Source organism: Helobdella robusta (assembly GCF_000326865.2).
Source record: "Helobdella robusta unplaced genomic scaffold HELROscaffold_52, whole genome shotgun sequence".
Lineage (NCBI taxonomy): Eukaryota > Metazoa > Annelida > Clitellata > Rhynchobdellida > Glossiphoniidae > Helobdella > Helobdella robusta.
Window position 1 is genome coordinate 407311 of NW_008705269.1, and position 14588 is coordinate 421898.

Below are 14588 nucleotides of genomic sequence, written 5' to 3' on the forward strand. Positions count from 1 at the left end.
GTTTCGCGCTTCAAATTTGTGATGTTGTTGGTTGCCATCTTGACAACGGCCACGTAGCATGAACAATCGTATAATTTCAAATATTTTGTTTACTAATTTCAATGAACCTTTGCGTTTTTATTTCGTTACTTTTATTTTATTTTAATATATTAAAAAATACAACTAATTAACTATTAATAGAATTTATTTAAAATATATTGCACTGATGATGACTTTACGTCGAAATAGATCTATATGCATAATTTTAATAATAATATAAAAAATAAACGATTATAAAAATGGGATCTTGCTTGATTAATTTTAACAATTAAAATCATAAACGATTATAAAATGGATTTCAACATTTTGAATAGACTTAATTGTAAAGAACTAGTTCAAAATATTAGAAAATCAACCATAAAACTTGTTAATGCTGAATCGTCGGTGGATTTTTTGAACAACTATATATATATATATATATATATATATATATCAATCAATCTTCGTTTAGCGTCCAGAAACCCAGTTCTCCCGAGGTAGGACGTTGTTTTCTTTGCTATCAATTTGTTGTGCCAAATTAGACGATCAGTTGTATCAAATTCATTTAAATTTAGAGCTTTCATGTCTTGCTCGATTGTTTGCGACCAGGACTTCTTTGGACGGCCTTTGGGACGTGTGCCAGGTACTTAAACATCTGCAAGAAAAGTTATGGCACTGTTTCTACTTCGTTTGACATGACCAAACCACCGCAGACGGTGTTGCCGGCATTCGGCCTTTATATCAAATAAACCGGCACGACGCGTTGTCATTGGCCATGTTTCTGCTCCATATAACAACACCGGACGTTTCACAGATTTATAAAATTTTGATCGTAGTGGTAGTGGGATGTCACGCCGCATCAATATAGAGGCTAGGAGATGCCAGGCTGCACGTATGCGTGCTCGAACGGCAACTTCAGCTCTTCCAGTACAATCTAGAACATCCCCTAGGTATTGAAACTTGCCGTGACTTCCTCCACCTTAACAATGGCGGATCCAGAGGGGGATCGCCCCCACTTTGAACTGAGGTTTGATATTTTATGAAATAAATAACAAAAAGCCAAACACTTCAACTTCTTGATTTTTTTTAAATTGAAAAACATTCTTAAAAACATTGTTCTGTTATATACATGAAATATTTACAAGACAAATGTCGTTTTTCTACATTTTTTTCGGCCAAACCTTGTTATAATGTCTTCAATATCTAATTCAATATCGCGATGAATGTTCATTAAGGCTAATCCCGTTAGTCTTTCCTCATTCATTTTGGAGCGCATCCACGTTTTTAACCGCCTCAGGGTAGAAAATGAACGTTTTGCCGTTGCTATTGAAACAGGCATGGTGCACAATATTGACAACAGGCTGTGAATTGTCGGATAGAGATTGGAATTGCACAATGCGAGAGCTTCAATGGCCGTTTTGGGCTGTGAATTCATCTTTACCCAGTACTGCGTCCAGAGCATTTCTTCATTGCGTACAAATTCAATGGCCGTGTTGTCATCATACGAGGTCAAATTTGTTATTAAACTTTTATATTTCGTAACAGCTTGGTCAATTAAAAACCATGTTTTATTCTGTTCTGCCTTACCACTTATTCCGAGGAAAACTGAAGGTATCAAACGACTCAAATCCATTATAGCTATTTGGATTGTTCCAAATTTTGATTTCATGTCTGTTATCATACTATCTAGCATGGGAATAAATATAGCAATCCTGAAATATTCTTCTAATGAGTTACTTTTAATATTTGCACGATTTACTTGTCTTTCTATACATCTTGGCATTTTTAATTCAATATTCAGTTCCTCTGCAACTTTAGAAACTCTCGTAAAGATATCATGAAATATTTGCTCAACATTTTCTCTTCTAGATTGAAGATTATCTATGACTCTATTAGCATGTTGAGCTGCCTCGACCAAATCTAAATTTTCTGTTTGTAAAACTTTGCTTAGTGGCTTAGTTAGAATTAATGGATCGGCAATTGAGTACAAAGCTATTAAAAATTCAGAATCAGTTAAAGCCGATAACAACGTCTTTGCTTTGGATGATGTTTCTCTGTCATGCCAATTAGCAATATTTTCTAAAGAAGCTAGAACATATTGCAGGGACTGTCTAAAACTGATAATCGAATCATGGCGTTCAACCCAACGTGTCTCACATAAAGGCATGACATTTTGTCTCAAATTTTGACTTTCATTTTTAAACATTATTCTTTGCACTAATTTTCTTTTGGCCGATGCGCGAAAAAAGGAAGCCGTTTGCTTAATAGTGCCCATTGCATTTCTTATGGCTTGTACATCGGATGTTTTAGATAAACTCAAGTTCAGTCCATGGTTAGTACAAACACAATGAATACATGATGTAGCTTTTTTTGATATTTCTGCAGCTGCACCACATGACTGATATGTCATGACAGAACATCCATCTGTTCCACAACCAACACAATGCTGTGGATCTAAAGTTAGCGCTTTTAGTAAACGTAACACTGAGCCAGCTAACATTTTTCCGGTTAATTTTGGTTCCGATTCTATATCTTTGTATGCATCCTCTAGAGAATCCACAAATGCAACAAAATCTTCTCTAACCTGGCCGTTGTAAACATATCGTAAGCTCAAAGACAATTGCTCAATACCATATATGTCAGTTGTTTCATCAAATAAAACTGAATAAAATTTGGCTGCTTTAACTCTCTGTACAATAGTATCTGTAATAATATCGCCAATTGTGGTTATGATTTCATTTTGAATCGTTTTGCTTATGTATGTCGCATTTGATTTAGATGATTTTAAATGTTCTTCAAGAACATGGTCTTCAGCATCGACCCTAAACTGAAGTAGTTCTCTGAAATTACCCTCATTTCTAACTGGACCGGTACCATATACCCCTTCATTAAGCATGTCATTGTCCAAATTTTCCTCATCTTCATCATCATCATTATCAGCATCGCCTGCATCATTAGTACTTATATTAAGTTTTCCGTGATCTCGATGTCCTCGTAGAGGAATATTTTGTTTTCCCAAAAAAATAATAGATTTAATTATGGGCTTCAATCTTTCTCTGTTTTCCTTCATTTGCTGATATCTTGCGGAATAGAGTTGATTAACAACTTCAAATGATGGATTTTGGTATGATTTGACAAAATCATTGCCCCTCTGAACTGACTCTTTGTGATACCTGTATTGTTCATGACAGCTGAGATCACCATCTTTGCCTAATAATTTTGCAAATGATGTAAGTGGTTTCTTTACTAATTTTTGCAATGGCGTTTGATGACTAATACCGCCGGTGTCAGCCATTAGAGCACAATACCTGCAAAATAAACCTTGTTCCACATGCGAGTATGTACACATGCATTAAATGTTTCCAAGTGACTTTTCAAAATGTACCGTTTTTCATTTTTACCATTTTTAATATGATTTGAATACGGAAATTTGTAGCCAAATTCTGGTTTCCATGGATTTTGTAGAAGTTCAAATTTTATATCATCATTAATTGTTTTATTACTGCTGCCCACATACAGTCCAATATCATTATTATGTACAAAATCCATTTGTTGATAGACTTTTCATTATTCTTTATCTTGTTATCTTCGTCATTATCGTGCAAAGCTACTTGCTCAAATGATTCATCATTTTTAACAATCACTTTTTCATTATGATTATCGGAACTATCGCTTTCATGTAGTTCTAAAAAAATAAACTAAATTTAACTTAACTCTGAACACTTATTTAACAATTTCTATGCTAATAGTGAACAAATTCATATCGTATGGTGATCTAACCTGGTGGATGTGCCCTTTTAGTTCGCTTCACAAAACGATCCATATATATTTAAATTAATCTGCTAAAAAAAACTGAAAATATGATTATGAATTATGATACTTATACAGTACTATTACTAGCGCAACTCAAATTTGAATTTTTAAAATGAAAATCAGACGGAAGAAGCGTTCAAAAAATTTTCAAGTGTATTTTGCCGCGTGGGTGCGTTCATAATTTCCCTTTGATCATTTGTAATAAAAATTATAAATAAATCAAAGTAAACATAAAACATTATATTATTCAATTAATTTACATTCTAAAATTTATAATCAAAAATGGATATATTCAACATTACAAAATATTTATTTAAAAATTTTCGCCCCCCCCAGTCAAACTTCCTGGATCCGCCCTTGCACCTTAATGGCTTCAAAAACATTGCTATTTTGAATTTGTTAATGTGGAATGATGCAAACAGTACAAACAAAATTAGACACTTTAGATTAGTTACCAACCAACCTCTTTCTAAAAAATGTGTTCAGTAAACAAAAAACCATCTGTTTTTTCTCCAACGTGGCCATTGAGATCGTCTCCAATCAGAATTGTTTCAGATTTTGGTATTGTTGAGATTTAGTATTGTTTCATTGTCATTCGCCTGTCTGTGGTGTGTATGCATAAAACATAGTCATTGTTTGCTTTTCTATGCGAAGCTTGATCCACATGAGCCGTGAATTAATACTTTTAATATCCAGTACTTCTTGGGCTAGCGGTTCTTTGACAAAATTCCAACACGATTTTTGGCAGTCTTTTGACCATTCCAGAATAGTTTATATTTTTCATTGTCTGAGTTGTTATGACAGACACCATTCGATTTCCATCGGGTCTCCTGAATGCAGCAGATGTCAATCCTTCTACGCTCGAGCATTTCTGCGATTTCCATGCTGCGGCCAGTCAGCGATTCAACATTGATTGTTCCAAGTCTAAAAACCATAGAGAGGCCATTCTGATTTTTTCTGCAACATCCCTCCGCTTTTGCATACTTCCCAGGGATTCTTAGCACCCCTTGACCTTCTTGATGAGGAGAGTAATGTCAAGCGTTGAGGTGAAAGCGATGCCAAGCTGGTCATTGTTTTTTTTTAATTAGTCTTTATTATTGCAGCTCTGAGATACGCAGAACCACTTACAATGTTACCAATATATTATGTTATCTATATATTTTTTATTATGTTCTTCTTTTCTTCATCTATTGATTTGAAGCAGCCATCTTTTGCCACAAAGGCTGTTTATCCTTTTAACACGACGTACACATGTATTTATATTAACCTCGAAAGGATGGACGGCTGGGTTGACCGGGGGTCGGCTACCCGGATGAATCTGTAGAAACTTCAGAATTCGAACCCGGGTCGTGGGAGTGGTAGACGGACACGCTAACCACTTGAAGACTGTTGAATAATTGTGGTTGAATAATTTTTAGTGACTGTTGTGAATGATTATCTTGAATGACTTTTTTAAATTAAGTAAAAGATTGCACTGCTTGGACCAGGGGGTGGAGTGTATGGCATTTGTGTTTGATGAAGAGAGATAATAAGGTATGTGTCGTCTGCATATTTTACAATCTTGTTTGAGTTGTGTTGTGGTTGGAGTTTGATGCTAAAGTTTTCAAGTGTTTAGAGTTGAAATAAGTAGTGTTTTCTATCAAGTACGAAAACAATTAAGCGTTTTGTCATTAACTGTTGATAGCAAAACTGCAACAGTTAACACATTTCAACTTAAATTAACTGTTGATTTTTTTAATAAAATTTTTAATAAATTAGTCAATAAATAAAAATTACTTTAAGCAATAAACCCGTGGCCTTTTCTGAGCTATTATAATACCTCGATATAGTAAATATTGTTCGAATAGCATTCATGAGACTATGAAGAGATTTGATCATCGAGGGAGGATCTCCATGATAAAGGCTCTATAAAATTCACAAATTAAAAAACTTCGTTATTGAATTAAATCAAGAAACAACATAAAATGCTGATAAAATTTGAAAATGCTGAAAACTTTATCTAAGATTTTCAGGCAGTCTAATTTGTCATTAAAAATAAAACAGAATAGTTGATATCAATTTGAATTTTTGCCTTTGATCCGCGACAAATGCGGATCAAAGGAAAAAATTCAAATAAGACTAGTGTCACAAGTGGAGTTTCTCAAGATTCGGTGCTGGGCCCTTTACTATTGGTTATCTACATTAATGTTATCTACATATCGACTCTGGCATAAAATTTATATCAAAATTTGCGGACGACACGAAGCAGTGTGCAAGGGTCAACAACGAATAATATGTGGAAGTATCAATCAATCTTCGTTTTGCATCCAGAGACACGGTTCCCCGAGGTAGGACGGTGTTTTCTTTGCCATCAACTTTTTGCGCCAAATTAGACGATCAGTTGTATCCATTTTATTTAAATTTAGAGCTTTCATGTCTTGCTCGATTGTTTGCGACCAGGACTTTTTTGGACGGCCTTTGGGACGTGTGCTAGGTACTTCAACATCTGCAAGAAAAGTTATGGCACTGTTTCTACTTCATTTGACATGACCAAACCACCGCAGACGGTGTTGCCGGCATTCGTACTTTATATCATCTAAACCAGCACGACGCAGGATTTCGGTAAACTTGATGTGGTCCTTCAGACTAATTCGTTGCATCCATCGGAGCATTTTCATGTCGATTCGTTGAAGTTGTTGTTCCAGTTTGGTTGTCATTGGCCATGTTTCTGCACTATATAACAACACCGGACGCATCACAGATTTATAAAGTCTTGATCGTAGTGGTAGTGGGATGTCACGCCGCATCAATATAGAGGCAAGGAGATGCCATTTATTCCGGGCTGCACGTATGCGTGCTCGAACGGCAGCTTCAGATGTTCCAGTGCAATCCAGAACATCTCCTAAATATTGAAACGATGTGACTTTCTCTACCTTAATGGCATCAAAAACATTGCTATTTCGAATTTGTTGTTGTAGATTGATGCAAGCAAGACAAACAAAATTGGACACGTTAGATAAAGTACCAATTATTTTTGAACAACGTTTGTGACACCACTGGTTACAATGCTGACACTTGATTGAATTGTTACCTACACCAGCTTTACAAACTGAACAGGGCCAGGCTATTCTGAAGAGGTTTAGCCAGGGTATTTTGCGCCCGGAAACAAACTGTAAAATTGGCGCACCACCCCTTCTCCATGTTTTATCACATTTTTTATTGCATTTAAAAAAAATTGACACTTGTTTATCCGGGCGCTCATAAATGACATTATTATTATTTATTATTATTAACATTGTAAAAATTACTGTTTAAAAAAACAATTCAAATTTTAATGGAACATTGTATTTAAAGATAAATATACAAATTATAACATATGATTCAGTCCTAGTCAGAGATAATTTACATAGTTTACAATAGATTTATTTTTCTAGATTTTATTGTCGCAAACTGATCAATTATTTTATTCAAATCTGTCATTTCCAATGTTTCTCTTTCAGCGCTGAGAAGAGCAAGATCACTGAGACAATCTTGTCCCATTGATGCACGCAGACACGATAAAATAAGTTTCAATTTGCTGGATGATCGCTCACAGCTTGCAATTGAAACTGCTATTGTCAAAAAAATTTGTGGCGAAATTCGCAGATTTGGAAATACGTCATTTCCATAAGACACAATGAAACCAAGAAGACCCAAAAGACCTTACGGTAGAGCTTGAGTTCGGTTACATGGAAACAGTGTGTACCGGTGTCGCTGGTGCTCTTTATTTCGAATGTAGCGTTGTTATATGTTAAAAAATGAAAAGCCAAAATTTATCACGACATTTAATAATAATTTATTAATACTTCATATTTTTGATGTTTCGTTTATTTTGACAAGTAAAGTTTTTCGGTAAACAAATCATTTTTTCATTTTTTTTATTGTAATAAGATTTTTACTGAAAATTTTGTTAAACTCATTTTGGCGCCCACTGTACTTGGTGCCCGGGAACATATATATTTTTCCGCCCTCCTCCCCTAGCCACGCCACTCTGGATTGAAGGAATTGAAAAACTTGAATATAGGGATAGTCTGAAAGAATGCGGATTAACAACATTAGAAAGGAGAAAATGCAGAGAAGATCTGATTCAAACATATAAGTTAATAACTGGAAAAAAAGAAACACCGTTTAACAAATTCTTTCAACTAGAAAAAGGGAAAGGATTAAGAGGTCACAGATACAAGCTGTTCAAGAAGACTGAAAATCCAATAAAGCAAATATTCTTCAGCAGCAGAGTGGTAAACGCCTTTTTTCAGTGAATTCAATCAACAATTTTAAAACCAAGCTAGGAGAGTTATGATATTGGAACATGTATTTTTTAGTGGTTCTTCATTTATTTTTTAGTGGTTCTAACACAGAGACTAGTTTACTGAACCACTTTAAACTGTGTTATTAATATTATTATTATTAAAAAAATTTTGACTGGTAATCGGGAATGAGCGTGTAGACAATACATTAAATAAAAAATTATATATATATATATATATATATATATATATATATATATATATATATAGTGATATATATATGATATATAAAATGATATATATATATATATATATATGCAGATTTCATTGAATATTTTTGCCCACTTCGCGTTAATTAACTTTTTAAAAATACACTTTACGATATGGAATTGTTATAAATCGTATTTTTTGAGAACTAGTGACATATTTTGGCTGGATAACAACGTTGTTTTGATGTAAAAACCATTTTCAGAGCCTTGTCAATCAATCTTCGTTTTGCGTCCAGAGACCCGGTTCTCCGAGGTAGGACGTTGTTTTCTTGCCATCAACTTCTTGCGCCTTGTGTGAGATACAAATATTAATATTAAAATGAATGGAAATGTAAACCATATAAAATAAAATACAATAGTACCTAAAATGATACGTGTTGTGATTTAAAACAGGCGAAATGAAACATAGGAATAGATGAATAAATAATTTGAAGAGTTACATTGAAAGCAAAATTTCATCTGCATTACCTTGTAATGCAGATGAAATTGAATAATTATTGAAATAAGTTATAGTTTAATATTAAAATAAATAAATAAATGCATATTTACGTGAAACAACTAGAGTAATTTAAAATGTCACGCCACATAAATATAGATGCAAGGAGATGCCATTTATTCCAGGCATACGTGCTCGAACGGCAGCTTCAGCTGTTCCAGTACAATCCAGAACATCCCCTAGATATGAAAACGATGTGACTTTCTCTACCTTAATGGCTTCAAAAACAGTGCTATTTCGAATTTTTTGTTGTGGATTGATGCAAGCAGGACAAACAAAATTGGACACTTTAGATAAAGTACCAATTATTTTTGAACAACGTTTGTGACACCAATGGTTACACTGCTGACACTTGATTGAATTGTTACCTACACCAGCTTTACAAACTGAACAGGGCCATCGTCCAGTAGCTGTGGATTGGATGGGTTCACCAGTGTTCATTGCTTGGGTTTTGCTGATGTTGACTTTGAATCCATGATCGGCGAGTCTGGTGTTCCAATCTTCAAACATCTGTGCTGCATTCTGTTCACACATGGCTGATAAAACGATATCATCAGCATATACTAGATTCCATATACGTTTGGATACCTGCAGTACCAGATGCTTTGATAATGTCATTTGTGAGTCCAGAAGGCCCTGCTGCCTTTCCATCCTTCATAGCTTTCAGAGCTTCCGTAAGCTCCTCTACAGTGATGTCTGGAATCGAAACTTCGATGGGTGGAGCGTCAAAGTTAACATTGATGGTATTTGTTTCGTTTAACAGACGGTTGAAGTATTCTCTCCATTGTAGCTTGATCTCACCTTGTTCAAGAACCATCTCATTTTTGTCGTTTTTGATACATGAGGCACCAACTATGTTTTTTTTCGTACGCTTTGCTTGTTTTGCTATACGATACAGAGATTTCATTTGTTAACCTTTGCTTTTAGTGAGCCACTCTATGCACTGATCTGTCCGAGCCAGTGCAACTTGACGTCTTGCATAGTTGTTCTTCTCACGGCAAATTTTATGGTCATCAACAGACTTTGTTTTTTGCCATTGCTTGTTTGCAACTTTCTTTTCAGCTATTGCATTTTGTACACTGCCATTCCACAACCAAGTGTCCCGTTCATGCTGACGTTTTGTACCAGTTTTCCCAAAAACTGTAGTTGCAGCGTTCATTAAAATGGTTTTGTATGTACTCCAATCTGTACTGGCTTGCGATTGGTGGTCTAACTGTTTGGCGACAATCTGTTGAAATTTTTCTCGATGAATATTGCTTTTCAGTTTCCACGTTTTGATTCTCCGAGGCATTTGTTTAGACTTATGTTTTGACAGTTCGACAACCAGGTCTGACACAAGGAGTCTATGTTGGGCAACACATGATTCGCCATGTATAACTTTGACATTTTTGAATAGTCTTCGGTGTTGTTGCTTGACAATTTGCGTGGCTGATGGTCCACTTTTGTATGTTATGAGAGGTTCTAACCTCTTTCTAAAATATGTGTTCAGTAAACAAAACCCGTGACTTTCAGCAAACTCAAAGATGCGGTTGCCATCTTCATTCCGTTTTCCATAGCCAAAACTGCCATGTACGTTGTTAAAACCATCTGTTTTCTTTCCAACGTGGCCATTGAGATCGCCTCCAATCAGGATTGTTTCAGATTTTGGTATTGTTGAGATGGTGTCAGAGAATGCAGTCCAGAAGTCATTTTTCATCTCTTCTGATTCGTTTGTCTGTGGTGCGTATGCAGAAAAAATAATCATTGTTCGCTTTTCTATGCAAAATTTGATCCACATGAGACGTGAATTAATCCTTTTAATATCCAGTACTTCTTGGGCTAGCGGTTCTCTGACAAAAATTCCAACACCATTTTTTGGCCGTCTTTAGACCATTACAGAATAGTTTATATTTTTCTTTGTCTGAGTTGACATGACGGACACCATTCGATTTCCATCGTGTTTCCTGAAGGCAGAAGATGTCAATCCTTCTACGCTCAAGCATTTTTGCGATTTCCATGCTGCGGCCAGTCAGTGATCCAATATTGAGCGTTCCAAGTCGAAGTACCATAGACGGGCCATTCTGAATTTTTCTGCAACATCCCTCCGCTATTGCATACTTCCCAGGGATTCTTGGCACCCCTTGACCACTTAAGGCCTGCTGGGGACTAGGGGCCGTTGTTTTTCTTTGTGATGGCATAAGAGTAATTTGGAGAAAAGTTTTTACATCCGGACACCCATCCTGACGACAACCACCAGTTATAAGCGGTGGGCCTAGCCTTTCGCTCAAAAGCACGTAAGGCAGGGTGGATTCAGTTTCATGTCATACCCAGGACCAATCAGGTAGCGTTTAATTTTAGATTTAAACAAATGCAAGTGACTGAGAGCTTTAATCTCAAGTGGGATCACCGTGTCCCAGACCTTCGGTTTTGTTAGTTTCAAACTTATATTTATTAATTTTATTCGGGCTGGATTTAAATAAAAAGTAGCATTGTGTCTTAGAGGCTTACTATAAATAGTATTTATTAGAGTAAAAAAATCTTTATAAAAAATCGGAAGTAATTCATGTAGGTATTTAAACATGAAAACTGAGACAAAAATACACGAATGTTGTTTATATTTAAAATTTTCAAAACAGGGTAATATTTTGAAACAGAGCAAAATGGATGGAGATTTAGTAACCAACAAATGAAATTGTTTTGACACCGTTTGACCTGATTCAAGTGCACAGCAGGACAATTATCCCAAAGTAAGTTACAATAAACGAGATGAGGATAAATGAGTTTGTTACACAGTTCCAGAAATATATTTCTATTTAGTTTATGTTTGATCTTGTGTAGTATATCTATTAATTTGTTAAATTTGTCAGAAATAAAATAAATATGGTTGTCCCAGGAAAGATTATCTTTAACTAAGGCTCCAAGAAACCTAATTGAATCAAATCCGGCAAGATTGTTTGAGTTAATATTAATATTTAAGTCAGGCAAAGAATTTGTTAAAATCCTAGGACCAAATATTAAAAAACTGCATTTGGAATAGTTGATTCTAAGCTTATTTAAAATAAACCAATTAACTATTTTTTCAAGTTCACCATTTATTATAGACGAATGATTTGCTGGATTCTTGGTGTGGAAAAGAATAGTGTTGTCATCCGCATAAAGAACAAATTTGGCTATTTCAGAAGCATGCCATAAGTCGTTAATAAATAGTGTAAAGAGAAGAGGTCCTAGAATGGAATCTTGAGGAACTCCAAGACTGATATTAAAAGTCTCAGAACCATGATCACCAATCTTAACAAATTGTTTTCTATTCTTAAGATATGAGCAAAACCATAAATGTACTAGACCTCTAGCACCATAGGAATACAGTTTGGCAAGTAAGATGTCATGGTCAATCATATCAAACGCCTTAGATAAATCTAGAAAAACACCAACCGTCAAAATACCATCATTTAATTTATTCATCACAGGCTAGATACAACACAGCTAAATCAGTTGAAAAATTTGGTCTGAAACCAAATTGGTTGTCACTAATAATATTATTAGCATTCAGAAAAAAAAATAGTCTACAAAATATTAGTATTTCTAAAATTTTGGAAAATGGAGAGAGTAGTGAAATAAGCCTATAATTTTTTTTTTCTCTACTACCCTTTTTGAAAATGGGAATTATGTTAGATTTTTTAAAACATTCAGGGAAGATTTCTTGCGAGAAAGAGAGATTGCAAATATGGGTAAAAGGGACTAAAACTTCGTTGATGATTTGTATAATTAGAAAATTACTTAGTGTGTCTGTTGAGGTGCTTTTACTATTTTTTAAATTGTTAGCTATATTTAAAACCTCTGATTTATTAGTTAACTTTAAAAACATAAACTGATTATTTGATTTTAGAAATTTAGATGAATATTGTGTTGAGATGGTTTGACTGTTCGATCTTGCTACATTAGTGAAATGAGTATTCAGAGCATTACATATCTTTTTAGTATCTTCAATCGTTACATAGTTAATATTGAGACTATTGATGAATAAAGAAGAAGTGTTCATAAATTTTATTTATCAGTACTCATTTTTGTCTAGTGTCTGATTTAGCTGCAAAAAATTGTTCTTTGAAAAAATTATTTTCAGTCTTCCTTTTATATGAAGTGAAATTATTTCTGAACTGTTTATATTTCAAATAGTTATGGGCCATAGGATTAAGCCGATAAAGTTTAAGCAACTTGTTTTGTTTATTAGACATTATGATAATACCATAGGTTGTCCATGATTTTTACTTATTGTTTTGTTCAAAGAAAAAGGAGCAAAACTATTCAAAGCACTATTAATTATGCTGTAAAAAATAAAGCAAGCACAGTCAACACTAGCTTCATTTCTTATTTGAAAGACAGTTGACCAAACAACATGTCTCAGAAAAAGTTTACTTAATCTTATATTATTTTTGGTGAGTCTGCGAACAAGTGAGGTGCATTGTAGCATTGACTTTAGCCTATATTTATGAGATAGAGAGAAAATAGGAAAATGGTCAGAAAAATCGGACACAAGTATTCCACTTTCTGCATAGTCTGGCGCGTTAGAAAAAATATTATCTATAAGAGTAGATGAAGTGGAGGTAACCCGAGTAGGAAAAAATATCAAAGGACTAAAGCCATATGACAAAAGCAAATTTTGAAAATTTTTATTATGAATACAATTTGAGTTTAGAAGATTAACATTAAGTCCCCGATTATATACGTTATTTGCGTCGTTTACATATATTTAAAATCAATTCCAATTTCATAATAAATAAATCTATTTTACTATTAGGTGGTGTCCTGGTTATGACATTAAACTGACCCTCACTGCCTTGTGAGTGATGTTGGATCATCAAAGGCTAGGCCCACCGCTTATAACTGTGGTTGCGTAAGGAAGGGCGTCCTGTGTAAAAACTAGCCAAATAATAAATGCTTATGATGATGACGGAAAAAACAATGGCCCTCAGTATCCGGCAGAAGAGGGTGCGAAGAATCTCCGGAGACCCAGTCGATGGAGTTGTGGTGCAAGGCCCTGTGGATGGTCTGGCTACTGGCACCCCACTCTATAGTGTGGCGGTGCAAGGCACTATAGATGGAAGGACTACTTGTAGACCAAGGGGTTGGAGGTTTGGTACCTGGAATGTAGGCACGTTGACAGGAAGAAGTTTGGAAGTGGTGGAGGAGCTGCAGAGGAGAATGGTTGACGTGGCTGCATTACAGGAAATCAGATGGAAGGGTGAGGGTACAAGGTTTGTGGGGGCTAAAGGTGGAAGATATAAGTTGTGGTGGAAGGGGGATGATGGTACGGGAGGAGTTGGTGTGATGGTAAGAGAAGAGTTGGTGGAGAAGGTGTTGGAAGTGAGGCGGAGAAGCAATGGGGTAATTGTGGTGGTGATGGTGTTTGGAAAAGTAATAGTGAGGGTGATATCAGGATATGCTCCGCAACAAAGTAGGAAGGAAGAGGAGAAGGATAGGTTTTATGATGATGTTTTGATTGACTTTAGCCTATATTTATGAGATAGAGAGAAAATAGGAAAATGGTCAGAAAAATCGGACACAAGTATTCCACTTTCTGCATAGTCTGGCGCGTTAGAAAAAATATTATCTATAAGAGTAGATGAAGTGGAGGTAACCCGAGTAGGAAAAAATATCAAAGGACTAAAGCCATATGACAAAAGCAAATTTTGAAAATTTTTATTATGAATACAATTTGAGTTTAGAAGATTAACATTAAGTCCCCGATTA

At 35.0% G+C, this 14588-nt stretch overlaps 3 protein-coding genes across 3 annotated transcripts in view; 1 reads left to right on the forward strand and 2 right to left on the reverse strand.

Annotated features, from left to right (window-relative positions):
- The window catches only part of HELRODRAFT_86567 (hypothetical protein), a gene marked incomplete at both ends in the record, with an annotated part of 18844 nt that extends 13111 nt beyond the window's left edge, over positions 1-5733 (reverse strand). The window contains one exon of the mRNA XM_009027935.1: positions 5608-5733. Within this exon, the coding sequence (XP_009026183.1) occupies positions 5608-5733 (126 nt within the window). The remainder of the gene's footprint in view (positions 1-5607) is intronic.
- Positions 5734-7221: 1488 nt separating this feature from the next.
- On the reverse strand, positions 7222-7470 carry HELRODRAFT_86568 (hypothetical protein; the record flags this gene model as incomplete). The annotated part of the gene is made up of 1 exon (XM_009027936.1): positions 7222-7470. A coding segment is annotated over one exon (249 nt), but the record flags the coding sequence as incomplete, so codon positions are not given.
- A 6497-nt stretch (positions 7471-13967) lies between these two features.
- HELRODRAFT_149394 (hypothetical protein) overlaps positions 13968-14588 on the forward strand; it is a gene marked incomplete at both ends in the record, with an annotated part of 8135 nt that continues 7514 nt past the window's right edge. Inside the window, one exon of the mRNA XM_009027954.1 lies at positions 13968-14240. Within this exon, the coding sequence (XP_009026202.1) occupies positions 13968-14240 (273 nt within the window). The remainder of the gene's footprint in view (positions 14241-14588) is intronic.